Source organism: Mesoplodon bidens (assembly GCF_964165515.1).
Source record: "Mesoplodon bidens genome assembly, chromosome: 13".
Lineage (NCBI taxonomy): Eukaryota > Metazoa > Chordata > Mammalia > Artiodactyla > Ziphiidae > Mesoplodon > Mesoplodon bidens.
Window position 1 is genome coordinate 82,500,154 of NC_138169.1, and position 19,588 is coordinate 82,519,741.

Sequence of the window (19,588 nt, forward strand, 5' to 3'; positions counted from 1 at the left end):
AAGGAACAAACATAAATTTATTCTTATTAGACTGAGTTTTGAATATACACAGAATTTAGTCACTAAGTATTTCACAACTTCAATTTAGGTGGAAATGACAGAGACAGCCTAAAATCACAGAAGGGGAAGGTGGGCTATACAACATCCCCTTTTTTTAACACGGTGCTCAAAGATACCCAGATCCTTGATTAAACATTTCTAGCTGGTTAATGATGGAACCAGAACACAATCTAGGTCTTCAAACCCCACTGCTCTTTTCTACCATCTATTAAGTAACCTATTTCAAATAACCTCGTCATACCACGTATATCCTGAGAGATGTTCAACTTTCTCCTGTGGTTAGTATATCCTCAGTAGAATTTACGTTTCTGGCATTTAAGGGTAAACGAACGCACGTGCAGGCGCTTACCTGAGCCTGAGCGTGTTCAACAGGAGATGACGCGGGCAGCAGGGCCTGGAGCTCCTGGACGCTCGTCTCTATGAGGGCAGCATCTGCGATGCTGTGAGGACAGAGAAGGAGCGCCCTTCAGATGATCAGTATGCTTATTACTGAAGACTAATTCGTCAGAATTTAAAGTTCGGATATAACCATGAACAGAATTCAAGAAAAAGGATTTTTATAAAATAACGGAAATAAATGTTTATAAAAGTTACCCTACAATATTTCAGAACACAGGAAAAGATCTCATCAGATAAATGTGGGAAACAAGGAATTCTAAGAAAAATATCTAATGAAACCTATTAAAAGCAGAATAAAATATAATAAAGCCCTTTCAGAAGGAAAAGAAACAAGAGAAAGACCCTGGTGGTTACGTCCTTATTTAAAACAGGAAAAACATTTGCCAGGAAATAAGTTCTGATTTTGAAAGTAAAAAACAAAATAGTGAAAAACAAACAGGAAAAAAAATTTAAATCAGAAATAAAGAACAGGGATGGAAAAATAAGCCTTTGCCATGAAAGAGTCTTTAATACCTCCGTGCCCTCAATGTCACAACAGACTCTTAACTGACTCTGGAGAAGCCAGTATATTCCAAAAGCCCCACTCTGACCCTTTTTGAGGCAGGAAACATTCAAGAAGGAAAGACAATCAACTAGCAGTTTCCTTTTTTCAACTCTAGTAGGCATCAAAGTAGAAAAGATGACAAATGAATGTAAACAGAACAAACTCACACCCTGCTGCTTATTATAAAGGGCAGAGTAAAGGAGTAACCACAACTTTGTGAAGGGAGGCAAGGCAGGCTTCTTTCTTTTTAGACTGTTCTTATCCCAGAAAGAAAGAGAAAGCACTGTGATCTGGCAAAGAGGAGGAAGACCTTTCAGACAGTGAATGTTCAAAGGGCAGAGACAGAGAAATGCAAGTGAATATGTGGTGAACAGGAGGTAGGTACACCTGGCCAGAATAAACATATGTCAGGAGAAAAGGAACACTTAAGATAAGACAGTATCCTAGACAACATCACTTTTAATCCTAACGGTAACCCCATTAACTAGGTGTTTATTAATGACACTTCAGAGATTAAAGTTACTTTCCCAAGGCTGCAACACTAGTGAGAGAATGAACTCTAATTAGGACTTAAGTCAGACTGAATTCAATATCCTTGGCCTTTTTAACTATATCATATAGCCAATCAGAAAATCAGAAAAAGTTATGTCAGACACTGATTAATATTAGATAAATGAAAGAACCAAATCATGATTTCTCTGAATTTTATCAGACTACTTTCTAATAAAACTCTCAGGCTCCCATAACTAAGTAACTCCAAATGAACTTTAAAAATGACTTTTCAGGGCTTCCCTTGTGGCGCAGTGGTTGAGAGTCCGCCTGCCGATGCAGGGGACACGGGTTCGTGCCCTGGTCCAGGAGGGTCCCGTGTGCCGCGGAGTGGCTGGGCCTGTGAGCCATAGCCGCTGAGCCTGTGCTCCACAGCGGGAGAGGCCACAGCAGTGGGAGGCCCATGTACCACAAAAAAAAAAAAAGACTTTTCAAACCAAGGACATTATTCTGATATGACTGCTAGGGAGGTGAACTCCAAAACTCCTTCTTCCATTCTGAATGACCAAGGAGACTTGCATCACATTCCTTGAATGTGGCAGAGGACAAATAAGGTTTCAGAACTTCGGAGTTTAAAAAAAATCTGGACGGGGAGCTGGGGAAGCTTAATAGTCAACGTAACAAACCCATCCAAGTGCTTTAACAGATCTAAAATAAAAACTGTCGAGACAATTCTGGCAAAAGCAAAAACCTGCAGTCTACACGCCTCTCTGGGAGTATTTATCTCTTACCTACAAAGAAGCTCTATGAGACGAGCTTGTCGAAAAGCATTTGCAGTGTCGCCTGGAGTCGTTGCCAAGAGGCTGTCTAGGAGGCTGCACATCGCGGAAAGAAGAGGCGGAGTGACAAAAACACACTGTCTGGGCAGAGGAGCAGAAAGGGATGAATCATGAGGAAGCCGTGGAGATGCAGTTTCATGCTGACCTATTATTGAAATAAGTGTGAAAATTATCACCATTTTGTTTACCTTGTGGTTATGTACAATATTCACAAGTTTTGATAATCAGAGGAAAGTTCCTAAAATTGCCAAAGAGAAATGGCTGGGAAATTCCCTTAACTGCTCAACACACCTCAACCCCGAGGCCAGGAAGTCAGACGTCCAACTCCTCCAAAGTGTGTGTGTGTGTGTGTGTGTGTGTACATGCATGTACGCAAGGGTGTGTGTGTCTACCTTGGGTGACAGTGTACTAGCCAAGACAAGAAGGGCAGGGCATGGTTTTGTGTCCCAAGCATTCAGACACTGAGGAACAAAGAGATGCTCCACAATCCTTTTTATGAAACTCTAGGGGTCAGAAGTGTTTCAGAATTCAAAATATTTTTAGATTTTAGAAAATAAGGTACGTGTACCATATATTAATTAACACTTCCAATGGAATCTTGGGCATCAGCCCATAAGGAAATAAATATTTCTGCAATGTAGGAGACACATAATCACAGCAAGCAGGATGAATACATAAGCAAATACAACCTCAAACTAGAATTGGTCAGATTTTGCAGCCAACTATATACAGGTACGGGAAAACTTTACTGCCACCTGTGTTCTGAGAAAACTTTCCGTTTTCAGAGATTCTGGATTTTAGAATTGAAGATATGAGGGAACTTTCCTAGAAGACTCAGCAGGGTACTGCTAACAAGAAAGCTTAATCTGCCTCAAGATTCCCTCATGACCTTCGTTTCTTATTTCTTTTTTAAAGAAACATATTTTGAATAAATCAAACTTACCGAAAAGTACAAGAGTACAAAAATTCCCAATATACCTTTACCCAGATCCCTAAATATTAGTATTTTACCACGTTTTATCTACCTATCTACCTACCTTCTTATGAACTGTTTGTGAGCTGCACACAAATGCCCCTTTAATCCTAAGTTAGCTTCCTAAAAACAGAACTTTGTCTTTTATAACCACAGTACAATTATCAAAACCAGGAAATTAACATTGATGCAGTGGTACTATCTAATCCATAGACCTTTTCCAAATTTTGCATACTGTCCCACCAGCATCCTTTACAGCAAAAGGAAAAAGTTCTTTTTCTTGTTTGGATCCAATTCGAGATCTGCTTTGCCTTTAATTCTCATGTCTCTCTCTGGGTTTTGAACTGGAAGGGTTCCTCAGTCTTGCTTTGTTTTTCAGAACCTGGACATTTTGTGAAGAACACAAGCTAGTTTCCTTGTAGAGTGTCTGATGTTTGATGTTCCCTCATAATTAGATCTTCAGGACATTATATCAGGAGAAACATGATTCCTATTTGGCCCATTATGGGTGGTGTTAACTTTGGCCATTTGATGGATTAAGGTGGTGTCTACTAGGTTTCTCCATTATAAAGTTATAATAATATTTTCCTTTGTAATTTACTAATTCCTTGGAGGAGGCACTTTGGAACTATTTACTGTCAAGACAGATTTGATATTTTAAACTAAATTGGGAAAATTAAATTTAGGGAATTCCACAGAAATAGTTCAACTGCCTTTAAGGGAAAATTTTATATATTTACAAAAGATGTACTACATGTCTTCAGCACTTCTAGGGCAGCATACAGAAGAAAAGAATACCAATAAAATAGGAGGGGCTTAACATTTAAGAAATTCAAACTCATTCAATATATTTTTTAAAATGTAATATTTTATCTGGAGAGATCTCAATTATTTATATTTGTAATACTCAAATATACTAACATTTTTATTTTGTAATGATTCTTTTCAACTTTGTAGATCAAATGTATGCTTATAGATCATGAGACACTGTTAAAGCCTTTCTTAAAACATAAAAGGATTTTTCTTTTACAAAAGTTAGAAACTAAACTTAAAAATGAGAAGTTGGACATCTAAAGTGGCCCTAATGTACATGATAGGGAAAATTCTCGTCATCCTGCTCTAAATCGCTTTGGGGCATTGTAATTCCCTGGTTAATCAAGAATTAACAGAACAAGAAATAAAAGGACTAACCAGCTTCATGGAGAAATCCTTCACTGAGAATTCCAGCTGAGGGAACTATAATCTCATTATCACTAAAAAAATTTTATCTTAACACTAACTATTTTAAAGAGACGGAATTTAGAAAGATATGTAACAACAAAATTGCTTTAGTCTTAAGGCTCACTGACAAAAGATATTTAATGCTTTCCAGTACTATTCAAAGATTCGTCGGCAGATTCAACAAAAAGGAGTAAAATACTTTTTTGTCAAATACATACACTCAAGTAATTGGCAAACAGTAAAACTGAGCATGAATATATATTCTAAGCACAATCCTTGAAAATAAAATAAATCCAAGTCAAGAATAAGGAAATCAAAAAACAAACAAAAACCACACAACTGTATGTTCACATAAAAACCTGTATGACTGTTTGTAGCATTATTATTCATAAAAGTCAAAAAGTGGAAAAAATCCAAATGTCCATCAACTGATGAACGGGTAAATAAAATGCAGTATATCCATATATATCCATATAGTATATCCACACAGTGGAATATCATTCAGTAATAAGAAATGAATCACTGATACAGACTACGACACGGATAAATCTTAAAAATATTATGCTGAGTGAAAGAAGCCAGACACAAAAGAACACATATCGTATGATTCCATTTTTATGAAATGTCCAAAACAGGCAAATCTATAAAGAGGGAAAGTAGATTAGTCATTGCCTCAGGCTGGGGAGAATGGGAGAGATCAGGAGTGATTGCTCATGGGAACAAGGTTTCTTTTTGGGGTGATGAAAATGTTCTAAAACTGACTGTGGTAATGACTGAACAACTCTGTGAATATATTAAAAAAACAATGAATTGTACACTTAAAATGGGTGAACTGTATGAATGTGAATTATATCTCAATAAAGCTGTTTAAAAAATAGTAACGTAACACACTCTTAGAAATAAATATTCATGAAATTCATTATCAAATTTCATTTCATGCTCTGTGTCCTTAGCCACTTAAAACAACCTGAGTTTGCTCCTTTTGTTCTTAAGAGGATCAAATGAGTACTTTCTATAATTAAACTCTTTTGTATATTGTTAACATAAATTACTAAAAACCAAAATGAGACATTGTTTAGGAAGTTATGGAACAAACACTGTAATGAAAATTCAGAGTAAAGTCTTACTTAAGCAAGTATCTCTGAAGTTTTAGAAAGCATTTTCTCTGCACATGCTTATATGTCAGTGTTTAAAATTACCTTTTTTTTAGGTAGTATATTCTATATAGGTTAGGAATTTAATGCTACTGAATAAAGGTCTATCTACTGTCTTAGAAAAAACAAAAGTTAGGTTGTAATCTACATAAATATATAAAGCGTAAAGCATAATAGAGTTGGAGGCAGTGCCTAACACAAAGAGTAAAATCGATATATTGTCATTAATAAAAATAAACCCTAGGCTACTCATCATGCATTTCTAACAAAATAAAGACTCAAAACACTTTGTGTGCTTTAAAATGAAAGCATAGGCTTTGCAAAATACTTATGACCCCATTCTCGTCACTTTCAAGTGGATTACTGTGGTAAATTGAGGCGTTTTCCCAAAAGGGAAAAAAAATGAAGCTAATTAATATTCATTAGTTCCTCGATTCAAACACCAAATATCTACTCTTATCTAATAGGACACGATATGGCAGTCAGACTTTTTATTTGATGGCCAAATTCCCATTTATTAGTTAAGAGTATTTGTTTTGTTAATTTCTGATATATTTATTCTATCATGTTCTGTGATATTTCATTTTGTTCTTATCTAGACAGTTTGTTCTGTGACTTATTTAATTTGGTTCTTATCTAAACATTTACTTTCAACGTATCTGCCTGGACCAACTTATCATTTTTATTTTTGAAAGTAGAATGTCTTCCTAAAAGGATACCTTGAGCCACAAACTGGTCATGTGAGGCTTCGGGGAGAGGCGCCGTGCAGAGCAGTAGCGGCTGAACTTCAGCACTTGCCGACGACGCCGCCACCTGGGGATCAGGAAAGAAAATCATTCTATACTCGGAACAGTCACTCATTCACAGTACTAGTTGGAAAATGAAACACGAGCAATATGTATACAAGATATCCTCGAACAAAAAGGTATATTACAAAAGTACACTAGTTCGTATAACGGAAAATACTCCATATCTCGACAGTTAAAACAGTTTTTTGAATGGCATTTTCTAGTTCTTCTTATAGGTGCTGTTACAGTTTATACCAATCAGTAACTCAAAGGCGCACAGTTTTGATCTGAAACCCATCCAGAGTTTAAGGTCCTGATAAAGCCTCTTCCCACTTACGCTCAAATGTTGAAAGGCTAAAAAAAACCCTACTTTATAATTCGTTGTGTCCTTCGAGATATTTTGCACTTCTTAATTTATAAAAAAGGGTTTTTTAAAGTTTCAAATGGCACACACAAATTGTAATAGTGCCTCTAAAAGAATCAGCAGAAGTATTAAAAGATTGTTCTCTACCTCTCCCCATGTCACAAATGAACTGTTTTTAAAAATTAGGCAATATCTGACATTGTTCTTCAGAATACATTTTTTGGAAACATTAAACATAACAGAAATTCTGTAGAAAACAAACACAATTTCACACACAGGTTTACCAATGAGCAGGCTGTAAAAGCCTTAAAACTGAAAAAGCCCGAACTGATGTCAAGTACCTCATATGTGTAAAAATACTGTATCTTCCCATCAATTTTCTTTTCTCTGAGACAGCATGAACTTTCCATACTTGGATAAGCTCCAGGTCCGTGCATGTACACAGGTAAGCTGTCAACAGAACTTATGAATCAACTCTACCACAAACCCAGATACTGTACAGCTCACAATATTTGCATATTGATTACATATCTATTCTAACACTTAAAGTAGGTACCTTAGACTTGATATAACAGGATGAAAACAAAACCCAAGGTTATTTTCATTTGCAGTTTCTGATAGTAAAGAGAATATAAATTTGAAGAAAATGGCACACGAAATTAATATATAGTTTTTTAAAATCCCATTTTCAACTTAAGACCTCAACTGCCTCTCACCACTTCAAGTATGACATTACAGTAATAAGAAATACAGAAGCTGTAGCCAAAAAAGTAAGTTAAGCACATAAAGTCATCTAAAAATGAAGGCTGGATAAATCTCAGTCTAAATAAATCACTCATAAATAAGCATGTATAAAATGCCTTGTTTGATATAACATTAGATCTACATAACAGGGAAAAAAACCTAAAGACATTTTTAAAATTATATTTACCTAAAATTGGTTATAAGAGATGTGTTTAGAAAAAAAAACAGTTCCTATCAATAGACATCCAGATAACTTTTAGCGTGTGAAGCAACAAGCACACATGGAGACTGACATCACAACCGTGCAGGAGCTGATGAACGAGCCTGGCTCCTGCCACAAGCTCCCTTGGTTACACAAGAAAGTTTAAGAGGACAAGGATGCCGGAATCCTTTATCTTTTCACTGAATATCCTTTCAGTTGGCAAACACTCAAGCAGTCCTCACTACGGGTGAAAACAGAGATAGCATTCACTGCAGGAAAAGAGAGCTTCTGAGGGCCACTAAACACCTGGCTCATTAGAACGCTGAGTTACCATTCGTGACCAAGGTCAGGTATTAATAAACGCCATGATTTTCCTCCGTATAGTCCAAGGAAGGGATACACAAATTTTGAAAATATGATTTTAGAAAGCATCTAATAGTTGCATTATAACTTACCCCATATAGCTGAGAAAACACAAGAACTTCTTTCTATAGCAATATACTGTGTTTTAAAAATTGATTAGGGGTGATTTATATTTCTACTAGCCTATCTATATTTTTAAAATTTGCTATATTAACATATTACTGTTTTAATAAATAAAGGTAAAAAAGCATTAAGCTGACTTGCTCTACTACTATGCTCAAATCCTGCTTGCTTGAAAATAATCTTCAATGGACACTCATTTGATTATATTTAATAATACACATCAATACATAAATGTATTGTCATCCTGTTCTATAAAATAACCTTTAACTATCATCAAACAAATGTCAATTCATCTTTCTCTAATGTCCTTTGTAATGCTTCATGACATTTTACTTTGCTGAAATGTCTTTATATCTTTACAGCTGTTATCTCTTATCTCTTCAAATCCAAAACCGGACTCGGCTCTCCTGGCTAACCCCACCTGGTTACACCAGGAATCAAACTTCAGCCTTCTTCCCACCCTCAAAACAACCCCATCGGGCTTCCCTGGTGGTGCAGTGGTTGAGAGTCTGCCTGCCGATGCAGGGGACACGGGTTCATGCCCTGGTCCGGGAAGATCCCACATGCCGCGGAGCGGCTGGGCCCGTGAGCCATGGCCGCTGAGCCTGCGCGCCCGGAGCCTGTGCTCCGCAACGGGAGAGGCCACAACAGTGAGAAGCCTGCGTACCGCAAAAAAAAAACAAAACAAACAAACAAACAAAAAACCCCATCTTGCATCTTCTGAATATCTAAGGCATTCAGTACCACACAGCTTGGCATTCAGCTATTTCCTAATTATGCTTTACGTTCTCAAGTAGACTTTCAAACCTCATAAGTGGGTACTGAATTCTAAGACATATTTGAATATCTTTTTAGTTCCTTGCAAATGTGTACATAATACAAAAAAGGGATTGATCCTTTAAAGCCCATTTCAATCGCCACTTCTTACACAAAATCACTGCCTATTTCATCATTCCTTCTAATCTAAGCTCACTTCACCCTGACCGTAACATCTATTTCGGGACTGATCACATCTTGCTTTGTAGTGAAGGAGCAAAACATCATGGCCAACGACCTGGGCTCTAGAGCCAAACACACTTCTGGATTCAAATAACGCTCCACCAGTTAGCAGTGCTGGAACCTTACATAAGACACTTATTCATTCCATGCCTTAATCTCTTCTTCTGTAAAACAGTAAAACGATTTTCAATTTTTTAAAGACTAAGAGGACCCATGAGTAAAATTTCTCTATAAATGTTTAAATAAACTTAAAGGAAAATCAGTTTTCCTTAAATTAGTGCTCCAGGAAGTTTGAAAGAATCACATATTTCACAAAGAAAAGCTCAAAAGCAAATGACCTACATTTCCTCTTTTTTGATAACTGATAAAACAGATTTTAAAAAATACAGACATAATCTGCTCAAGAGCAGCAGAAAAGATCAAATTTTGTTCTTAAAGCTGTTGCTACAAACTGGTTTGTCCTAGGCATAAACACCTATCCAGTTTGGGTATTTCTGAGAAGTAGAAATGTGATTTCAAGAGGAAAAACAACTGATACCTGACCCCTCCTCCCCTGGGGAAGGAGACACTGAGTTGAGGGAAGCGATCTCTGAAAAGGCATTTATTTACCAGGGCAACACCCCCAAGGTAACAGTGACACTCCTTACTCTACCTATAATTTACAAAACATACAAGTCGAAGTCAACTAAACTAATATTCATTAGATAACACCATTAAAGTCCCTAATGTGGCATTAACAGCACAGAAAGGATAATGACCCAGCAACAGCACACTGGATGATACGACCCATATCAAAAGACAGTGCTTTCCTCAGAAAGACAAAGTGGAAAAACAAACCAATCAACAAATTGTATCTTTTCTCAATTCTGGGAGACATATAAAATAATGATATAAATAACCAGATAAACTCATTAGCAAGATTTACATCCACTCAACTGATACCTCAGTTTGTAACTTGAACATTTTCTTATACCCGAGAAAGTATTAGTTGGTCTGGGTACTGACAGTTTAGGTTTAAAGTAATACTGGTATAACGGCTTCCCTGGTGGTGCAGTGCTTAAGAATCCGCCTGCCAATGCAGGGGACACAGGTTTGATCCCTGGTCCGGGAAGATCCCACATGCTGTGGAGCACCTATGCCCATGTGCCACAACTACTGAGCCTGCACTCTAGAGCCCGCGAGCCACAACTACTGGGCCCGCAAGCCACAACTACTGAGCCCGAGCGCCACACCTACTGAAGCCCGTGTGCCTAGAGCCCATGCTCCGCAACAAGAAAAGCCACTGCAATGAGAGGCCTGCACACCACGACAAAGAGTAGCCCCCGCTCGCTGCAATTACGGAAAGCCCGCACACAGCAACAAAGACCCGAAGCAGCCAAAACTAAAGAAAAAATGAAATTTAAAGTAATGGTATAATGAATAAACTCTCCATATTTGTCTCCTGCTGGAAAAAAGATACATAGTATATCTCATATGGTAAGGAAAACATGACAATTCGTAGAATTGGGGTAATTAGATTAATTTTTGTGAATAAAAGTCACCAATTCGGTGAGTAATTCACCAATACCAAAACCCTTCTGTTTGGAAACCAAAACAGAAAGAAAAAAGTTGACTGTAAAAATTCTAACAGGTAATACTAATCTTTTGAGAAACTACAAGAAGGTAAATCTTACATAAGACTATATATATGAATTCTTAAAAAAAAAAGATTTCACTGGTATGTATTTCTAAAAGTCTATGTGATATCCTAACATAAACAAGTTAAAGACTTTTGCATTAATAGAGGTGCTTCTATTTTAATAATGATTATAATAAGTGACATATTTCCAAAGTGTTTCTTGGAAAATCTAGTATCTTAATCTGTAAGATTTATATATTATTATAAAATAGAGAAATGCAAAAGTTTGATTTGCTTTTGTTTTTTGTATGTTAGTTTCCTTGTATAGAATAAATATAACTTGGGGACTTCCCTGGTGGTGCAGTGGTTAAGGATTCACCTGCCAATGCAGGGGACATGGGTTGGAGCCCTGGTCTGGGAAGATCCCACATGCCGCGGAGCAACTAAGTCTGTGTGCCACAACTACTGAGCCTGCACTCTAGAGCCCGTGAGCCACAACTACTAAGCCTGCGTGCCACAACTACTGAAGCCCGTACGACTACAGCCTGTGCTCCATAACAAGAGAAGCCACCGCAATGAGAAGCCCACACACTGCAACGAAGGGTAGCCCCCGCTTGCCGCAACTAGAGAAAGCCCACGCACAGCAACAAGGACCCAACACAGTCAAAAGTTAATTAATTCATTAAAAAATAAATAAATGTAACTTGATATCTACAAAATAGCTAAATCAAAGTTACTTACAGCAATTACTATTTACTGCATACCTACTATAAGCAAAGAACTGAAGAATGTACAAAGATTTCAAAGTTAGTCTACAGCCCTTTAAACTAACAGGGTAACCTAAGAAGAATTATTTTTAAGCACATATTAACACTGTACTTCTGTGAACTAAATAACCAATTAATACAATTCCCTTTAGCATTGAATCATATAATTATTTCTCTTATTGAGACAAAGATACACACTATTTCTAGCTTGCAAAAGAAAGCATGACATCTAGTGGAATTGGAGTAATTATTCTCTTTTTCTAAATAAAGGTTCGATTTAGCACTAAACATAAACTCTTCTGAGTCTAGAGGGAAAAAAAAAAAGTCTCTTAAAACTTGGCAAAAAGTACCAGTCTCTTGAGAAACTGTAGGAGGTAAATCTTATTAATGCCTGTATAATTATTTAATTCTCATATTATTTTTGCTCCTGGAAGCAGTGGTGTCGAGGCTTTGCCTTCCTAATAGGTTCTACAACACAGTATATTGTTCCAAAAATACATTGCAATGCTTTCCAGTTGAGAATGATTTTGTATGCTCATAAATCAAATGAAACCTAGCATGTCATTATTTAGAAATACTTAGTGTCTCAAACTTTTTAGAACAAAGCTCCTTATAAATAAAAAAAAAAGGAAGAAAGGCAGGCAGGTGTACATAAATTTCAGGTATTTCAGATAATCAAGACAAGCTTCTATTTGATGCAAACATTTAGAAATGTGTTTAAAATCATTAGTACCACACTGGAATCATCTGAATGGATCAACATTCTTCAAACTGCCTTGTCCTTAAGCAAAATTTCAGGGTAATCAAGCATTACTAATCATATGGGATTTGTTCTCTTTTTCTACTACTACTGATAAACATTTTAAAACTTTTGAACTTCCGGTTCTATCACAAAAGGTAGGAAAGAGGTTGAAAATTCATCTAAAAGGATATTCAGTGCACTTATTTGAGCAAGACAGACACTAGTTCTGCTATAGATGGCACTACAAATAAATCACAGTTGTTATGGTCATAACCTTATATTTCACATCCATTCTTATCCCTCCACTATGTAAATCCAAAATTTTTTCAGAAATTCAAAATGCAGCACTTATGCGTTCTTTGGAAGTACCATTGTTTCCAAAGTGGAGAGAGAACTTGGATCTCGATCTTGACTGGACATCCGAGATGGAGCCCTCCAAAACTTGAATGAGTCATCTAAACCTGTGACAACAAGAAAACTGTCAACGTGAATAGTCTTCTGGGCACTGTAACGATTAACAGAAAGAATACTCCTTACATGAAACCAATCCAGAACTAAAGAAGTGTGAAAGAAGTGTGCCTAATTTTTATTAATATTAATTAATTTATATATACAGCATGTTTCACACAAAAAAATTTTAAACAATTAGTTGACTGCGCTTTAGCTTAATCTAACACTACTTAGCAAGAGCACCAGCTCCCAAACTTCAAAGTGCAGAAGAATCATAAAGGGCTCGTTAAAGTGGTTTCCTGAGTCCTATTCCCAGAGATTCCATTCCCCAAGTCAAGGTCGGGGGTGGCGTAAATCTGCATTTCTAACAAGCTGGAAGATGTCAGTGCTGCTGGTTCAAGGGCCATGCTTCCAGTAACACAGATACAGAGGAATCCAAACAATTAAAGCAGTCACTTTCCTCACAGGGACATTTGTTTAGAATGTTCAAAAACTTCATCAAATGTCATTCTCCTTTAATGCCTCCAAGAAGTGAGCAGAAAAGTGAACCAGAAATTTACATTTAAGTATTTCAGGGTAAGGGAACTTCATGTTTGCAGTTTACTCTTAAATGGCTCAGAAAAAATATATATATATGTATATATGCATATAAATAAATATATTTCACTTATACACACACACATACACATGGTGTAGGAGGGCAAATATAGTAAAATGTTAACATTTGGGAATTCTCTGTTCTATTCTTGTACCTTTTCTGTGGGAAATTATGTCAAGATTTTTTAACATTACTTTAAAATTTTTTTAATTTTAAAATTTTTATTATTTTATATTAATTTTTATCTTAAAATTATCTTTATTCTTACTATTAAATTATCATTTATTATTATGAGACATAATTATCATTTATATGCGCTAAGATCTTATACTTAGGATATCCAAGAGAATCTACAAACAAGTAGAAATGAAAAGATTTCAGCATATGTTTTGATAAATGAGTAACATTCCAAAAAACAAATAGCTTTTCAATATATTAGCAAAACAAATTAGAAAATTTAGTAGGAAAGGTCTCATTCTTGATTGCCTGGGAAGAACCTTCCAAAAATTTAAGACATTAATAGAGGAAAAAACTGTAAAACTTTACTGAAGGGCATGAAATAACTTATGAAACATTAGTAAAATGTCAAAAATGGTTTCCATGAAGAATTTATAACATAGAAAAATGCTTAGGCAATGTTTAGTGAAAGGAGGAAATACAAAAATGTACATAAGATATGAACACAATTATGTAAAACAAACAAAAGCTATACAGAGAAAGAAGACTGGAAGAAAATACACTGTAAGGTAACAAAGGCAACCTCTGGGTAGTGGGACTAGAGAATGTTTTCCTGTGTACTTTTCATTATTTTTCAAATATTTTGTAACAAACACATAGGTTTTTAACAGTTTACGAAATGTTACATTTTATTAAAAATATAAATATAATATTCTTACCATTTAAATCATTGCCTTCAGAAGTTCCATTAAGAGCAGAACAATTCAAATCAAACGTATACCGGCCCAGGTAACAATGTTTTACCATCTGATTCAAATGTTCATAAAAATGGCAGTGGTACAAAAGAGCCTGAAGGGCAGGTTTTCCTATGAGTGACAGGCCAGAGTCCTCATCATGGACACAGGGGCCCTGTAGGAAAAGAGGGGGAGAGAGGCAGTGATTTATCACTTAATTTCTTCAAAAAGACCCACGCCTCCCCAAATTCCCCTCAACGAAACAAATGGGTCCCAGATGTGACCATTCTCCTTTCACCTGCCTCTGTCTTTCCACACGTACACCAGCCTGACCCAGGCAGAGGATTTCACAGGACTCCAGGTCTCTGCTGCCTAAAAATCCACTGAAGGCAGAAGGCTGATCTAGTCCCTCTCTTGGGGGGCCACTTAGCTTAACGTGGTTCTACGAAATGGCACAGCTTTAACCAAGTAATTATATACTTGAACCACAAATACAGTAAAAGCAGTATTTTGCAACCCACACAGAACAATGAAATGAGTTGTATTAAAATATCTGAAATAACGTGGTCCAAATAATTATGTTCAAAATTATTTTTTGTACCTATCAATAAACTAGATAGAATGAAAAGGCCCACTGATATCCACAGTAAAATCTGTTTGCCACTTTACTTGCCACTGAATTAACCCTTCTTCCAAGGGAATTCCTTGCATACATGCATGCATGCGTGTGTGTGTGCGCACACACACACACACACACACACACACACACCTTCCAGCAGGAGGCTGAGAAGGATCTGCCATTGCAAAATTTTAATCTCTTTGCACTTTTTTTCAAATAATTTTTTGCACTGCCACTCACTACTTTTCCTGGAATATCCAAATGGCAAAAATCAAGCAATCCGTTAAAAGTATGCAAAGGATCGGTTTAAAGTATGCAAATAATCACATCATTAGTTTATAAATATTTCTCTTTTTTGGAAAATGATAATCCATATAGTTAAGACTTTTCAAACAGACCATAATAGAGAGAAAAATAAAAGATAGAAAATTGAAATCTAAGTGCCAACAGGAAAGGTCTGGTCAAAGCCTATTCAAAGTTTACTGTTAACTGAAATTTGCTTACGTGTCCCTTCTCTCATGCCTCCTGATCACCAAAGAAAGATGGATATTAAAACTTACTATCCAGGAAGATAAAGTAATAGTTAAACGTATAATTACAGTTAAAGATATAATTACATTAAGAAGATTATTTCCATTAACCCTTCTCTTTAAGAATATTATTAAAATTAAATGTCTTACTTCAATATTAAATACTTTTTATTGTTATGAATTTGTTATTGTTGTGTTCTAATAAACCTACCCAACACTGTGAGCTTTACTCTTTACAAATAGAGCAATTTACTTGTCCAAGAAGAAATAAGACTCTTTAATGAGCAGTCACAGACGCTGGTCACCGTGTTAACTTTAAATCCAGAGCTTGAGAAGCGGCAGGCGAAACAGAGAGGAGTACATGAACAGGGTCACGTGGCTCCTGTTTGTGAACCAGGTACACATCTCAGGCAATGTGGCCCTTTCGTGCATTACTTTATTTAAATATCTAGGACGAAGTAATTCATCCAAAGCCACAGAGCCAATCCTAACATTCAAAATGTTCTATCTTTTAAGCAACTTATAGCATTCATAAATGTAAAAAGCACACATGAGATCTGCAAGACTTGCTTAACATCACAAATTAAAGCCCTCATTATATTGATTCCAGGAAGGATCAACAACCAAGAGGAGAATTAAAAATAATGCAGCAAAGGTTACTAGCTTAATTGCAGCTGTGTAACAAACCCCAATAAATCAATAAAATAAAATTGTTAAACAAAGTACCACAAACACTATTTTTTAATTTATTTCATAATAACACTAAGAATAATTTTCAAATATTTTATTATACATATTATATAAAATTATTCAAAAATTTTTCTTGTGCAAAATTGTGTCTATATAATTGTTTCCTGGATGAGTTAACAGCCACAGTCCAAATTAACAAAGGTTTAGCCTAAAATACATGAAGAAATGTAAACTGTATAAATGCTGAAAACAAGTTCCTCAAGATTCCTAAATCTGCTGATTCTTTATCTGGTAAAGGCCCACTGAGGCTGATGGTTTCACCATGTGCTAGAAGAAGTGTTACAAACCCACTGTCTTCTAAAATCCATCTTTTCTTTAGTTATAAATATTTTCAAAGTGAGAAATTACACATGTAAATATGATGTAGAACTATAGTAGTTATTCTATAAATATGTATAATTATCATGGTAATTATCATGGTATATAATTGCATAATATTCACCCCTTAATTAATATATTTTAAAAATTCATTTTTTCTCTAGTTCTTACTAATATAAAAAGAAAAAAGATTTAGAAAATAAAGATAACAAAAGAAGTCATAAAAGACATAAATTTAAATCCACCTAGTAAAGTTTAGGACCTGATTTTTTTTCTTCACCTATAAGTCACAGTGAAAGTTATTTGGCCTACCAAGATTGAAAAAATTAAACTGGGCTTCCCTGGTGGCGCAGTGGTTGAGAGTCTGCCTGCCGATGCAGGGGACATGGGTTCGTGCCCCGGTCCGGGAGGATCCCACATGCCGCGGAGCGACTGGGCCCGTGAGCCATGGCCGCTGAGCCTGCGCATCCGGAGCCCGTGCTCCGCAACGGGAGAGGCCACAACAGTGAGAGGCCCGCGTACCGCAAAAAAAAAAAAAAAAAAGTTAAACTAATTCTGATATGAACAAAAAAATTAATATCCCAGAATTTAAAGACCAGGAGATAGAAAAGATAAGGAGCAGAAAATTAATTCAAGAGGCCTAATATAAGACTCATATAATTTCTGGAAAAATAAAGAAAAAGGAAAAGTCATTTTTTAAATAAATAAATATGAAAAAAAAATTGTCAGAGCCAAAAGAAATGGAACATCTATGTCTCCAAATTAAGGAGCTTAATAAATATCAAGCAAGAGAAATGAAAAAAAGACATAAAATCAAATTCTAGAACATTAAAGACAAAGTGAAGATAGTAAAAGAAAAAGTCATCCATAAAGAGGTAAAAAGAATCAGATGGAAAAATTCTGAAGAGTGCCTGCATGCGCTCCCTCTTTTGTTTTGCCTCGTTGCAGCCAAGAAAGCAACATGGGTCACCAGCAGCTCTACAGGAGCCATCCGAGAAAACTCGGCCAGGGTTCTCACTCTTGCTGCGTTTGCTTAAACCAGCACGGTCTGATCCAGAAATATGACTTCAATATGTGCCGCCAGTGTTTCTGCCAGTATGCGAAGGACATTGGCTTCATTAATTTGAACTAAGTGTGAACTTCTTGAATGGGTCATCAAGCATATCTACTTTCCTCAGAAACAATACTAACTCTCTGTATATAAATAAAAATGTTAAAACTTAAAAAAAAAAAAAAGAATCAGATGGGTATCCAACTTCTCATCTGTAGTAAGAGACAGTGGAGCAAAATTCTTATGAGGAATGATTTCAGCCTAATACCTAGTAGCCCAAATTATCAATCCAGTGCAATTTAAATACATTTTCAAACAAACAAGAACTCAGAAGTTTATCACTCATGCATTTGTTTTTAGGTAGGAATACAATTATTTTGAGGATGATTACTGGGAAAGGGGATTCTAACTGAAGAGAAAGGATGATTAAGAGCTTAGAAAAACTTGATCTATGATACGGACTCACAATGCAAGAAAAAAAATTAACAGAAACTCCAAGGGCAAAAAAATCACCCAACGCCCAAATCAAGTTTTTAAATCACACACACACACACATACACACACACACAAATAACAGGAAAGTTTTCCTCTGAGTGCCAGAGGGGTCATAGCCCTGGAAGCATAGATAAGGAAGTGTAACCACAGCCCAACAAATAATGGCTCTGTAGCAAATTACTAGTTTTCACTTTCTAGAATCAACTTATAGATATAAGGAGGCTGTAGAAGAGAATCTAACCGTAATCAGCCCTCACAAAGTAAAAGTAGAGATGAAACTGGCAAAGATTGGCAGTAGAAGTGGGGGACGAGATACCGATAAAAGGAACAACTTAGCCACATCTTACCTTCTAAATGGGGGCAGGCAAGAGATATGACCCATAGGTAAGGAGACCAGAAACAGCAGGGGTGACCAGGGGAGAAACTAACACCAGTAACAGAACTATATTGGCAGGACATTGTTTAAGTGAGCTAAATCCTATGTATTGACACAGTAAAGGAACAAACATACTGTATTACTGCAAACACACTATTTAGAGACAGGAAGGTAACTACCTGAAGAATTAAAATCAGTAGGAGGTAAAGCTGTCTCTGTGAATGAAGAGGGTAAAGAATTTCATTATAAGCTCTATTAGCTTTTTTAACCATATATATTCATTACTTGAAAAAAATAATTTCTTCTAAAAATTCAAACATTTCACTCAAAATATTTTTAAACTTCTCAAACAAAACCAGATGATCTGGAATAGTTACATATTACATAACCATTATTTATTTTTTATTTGATTTATTTTAGCTAAGCATTTAGCCTGAATCCCCAATCTCCACGTGCCAGAGCTTCCTAGTAGCAATGGCACATTATCAACAGAGCTTTAATCACAGCAGTGAAGCCAAGTCCAGCATAAGCGCAAAAGATGGTGTGGCTCAGGCTTTCCACACATGACTAATGTACAAGGGCCAGAACAATGAAGCCTTTCACTCATGTACTAGGCTTCGCCCCATAGATTCATCAGTAATTGATGGGGCTGTCTTCTGGTAAAGGGGGGAAATCAGCACAGTCTAATTGCTCTGTCTCAGGACGTCTATATCCTTACCAGCCTCGCCCTCAGGTGAGTGCTCGGGCTGCCAGATCATCTGCAAAATTGCCAGGGAGAGCTGAGAAGGATAGTATGCAAAGAAAGAAAACTCTTCAAATCACCAGGAGCCATAACAAATAAGTTTGCAAAGAAAACAGCAATTATGTCATAGAATACTCCGATTAATTTAAAAATATTGTTCCCAAGGGTGCAATAAGCTACAACATTACATTTAAGACATTTTACTCCTAGTGTCACAGTACTAACATACCCATTAGCTATGATTCAAAAGGAACGAGAAGCAAAACAAAATTACATGTAAGAAGAATGGAGAATATTTTCAAGAAGAAAAAGGAATTATTTTGATAGATAACAAATGTTTTAAATGCTATAATGTAATG

At 36.1% G+C, this 19,588-nt stretch overlaps 2 protein-coding genes across 5 annotated transcripts in view; one reads left to right on the plus strand and one right to left on the minus strand.

Annotated features, from left to right (window-relative positions):
* Window positions 1-19,588, minus strand: part of RTTN (rotatin) — a 167,880-nt gene that overhangs the window by 64,987 nt on the left and 83,305 nt on the right. For all 4 annotated transcript variants that reach the window (XM_081252869.1, XM_081252870.1, XM_081252871.1 and 1 more), the window contains exons 33-37: window positions 14,334-14,523; window positions 12,759-12,850; window positions 6,399-6,492; window positions 2,284-2,476; window positions 410-500 (exon numbers count right to left, since the gene is read on the minus strand). In XM_081252869.1, the coding sequence (XP_081108995.1) occupies window positions 410-500; window positions 2,284-2,476; window positions 6,399-6,492; window positions 12,759-12,850; window positions 14,334-14,523 (660 nt within the window). The remainder of the gene's footprint in view (window positions 1-409; window positions 501-2,283; window positions 2,477-6,398; window positions 6,493-12,758; window positions 12,851-14,333; window positions 14,524-19,588) is intronic.
* Window positions 17,011-18,128, plus strand: LOC308627111 (small ribosomal subunit protein uS14-like). Its single transcript, XM_081252875.1, has one exon. It carries the CDS (start codon window positions 17,527-17,529, stop codon window positions 17,695-17,697), a length of 171 nt encoding a protein of 56 aa, XP_081109001.1. The 5' UTR covers window positions 17,011-17,526; the 3' UTR covers window positions 17,698-18,128.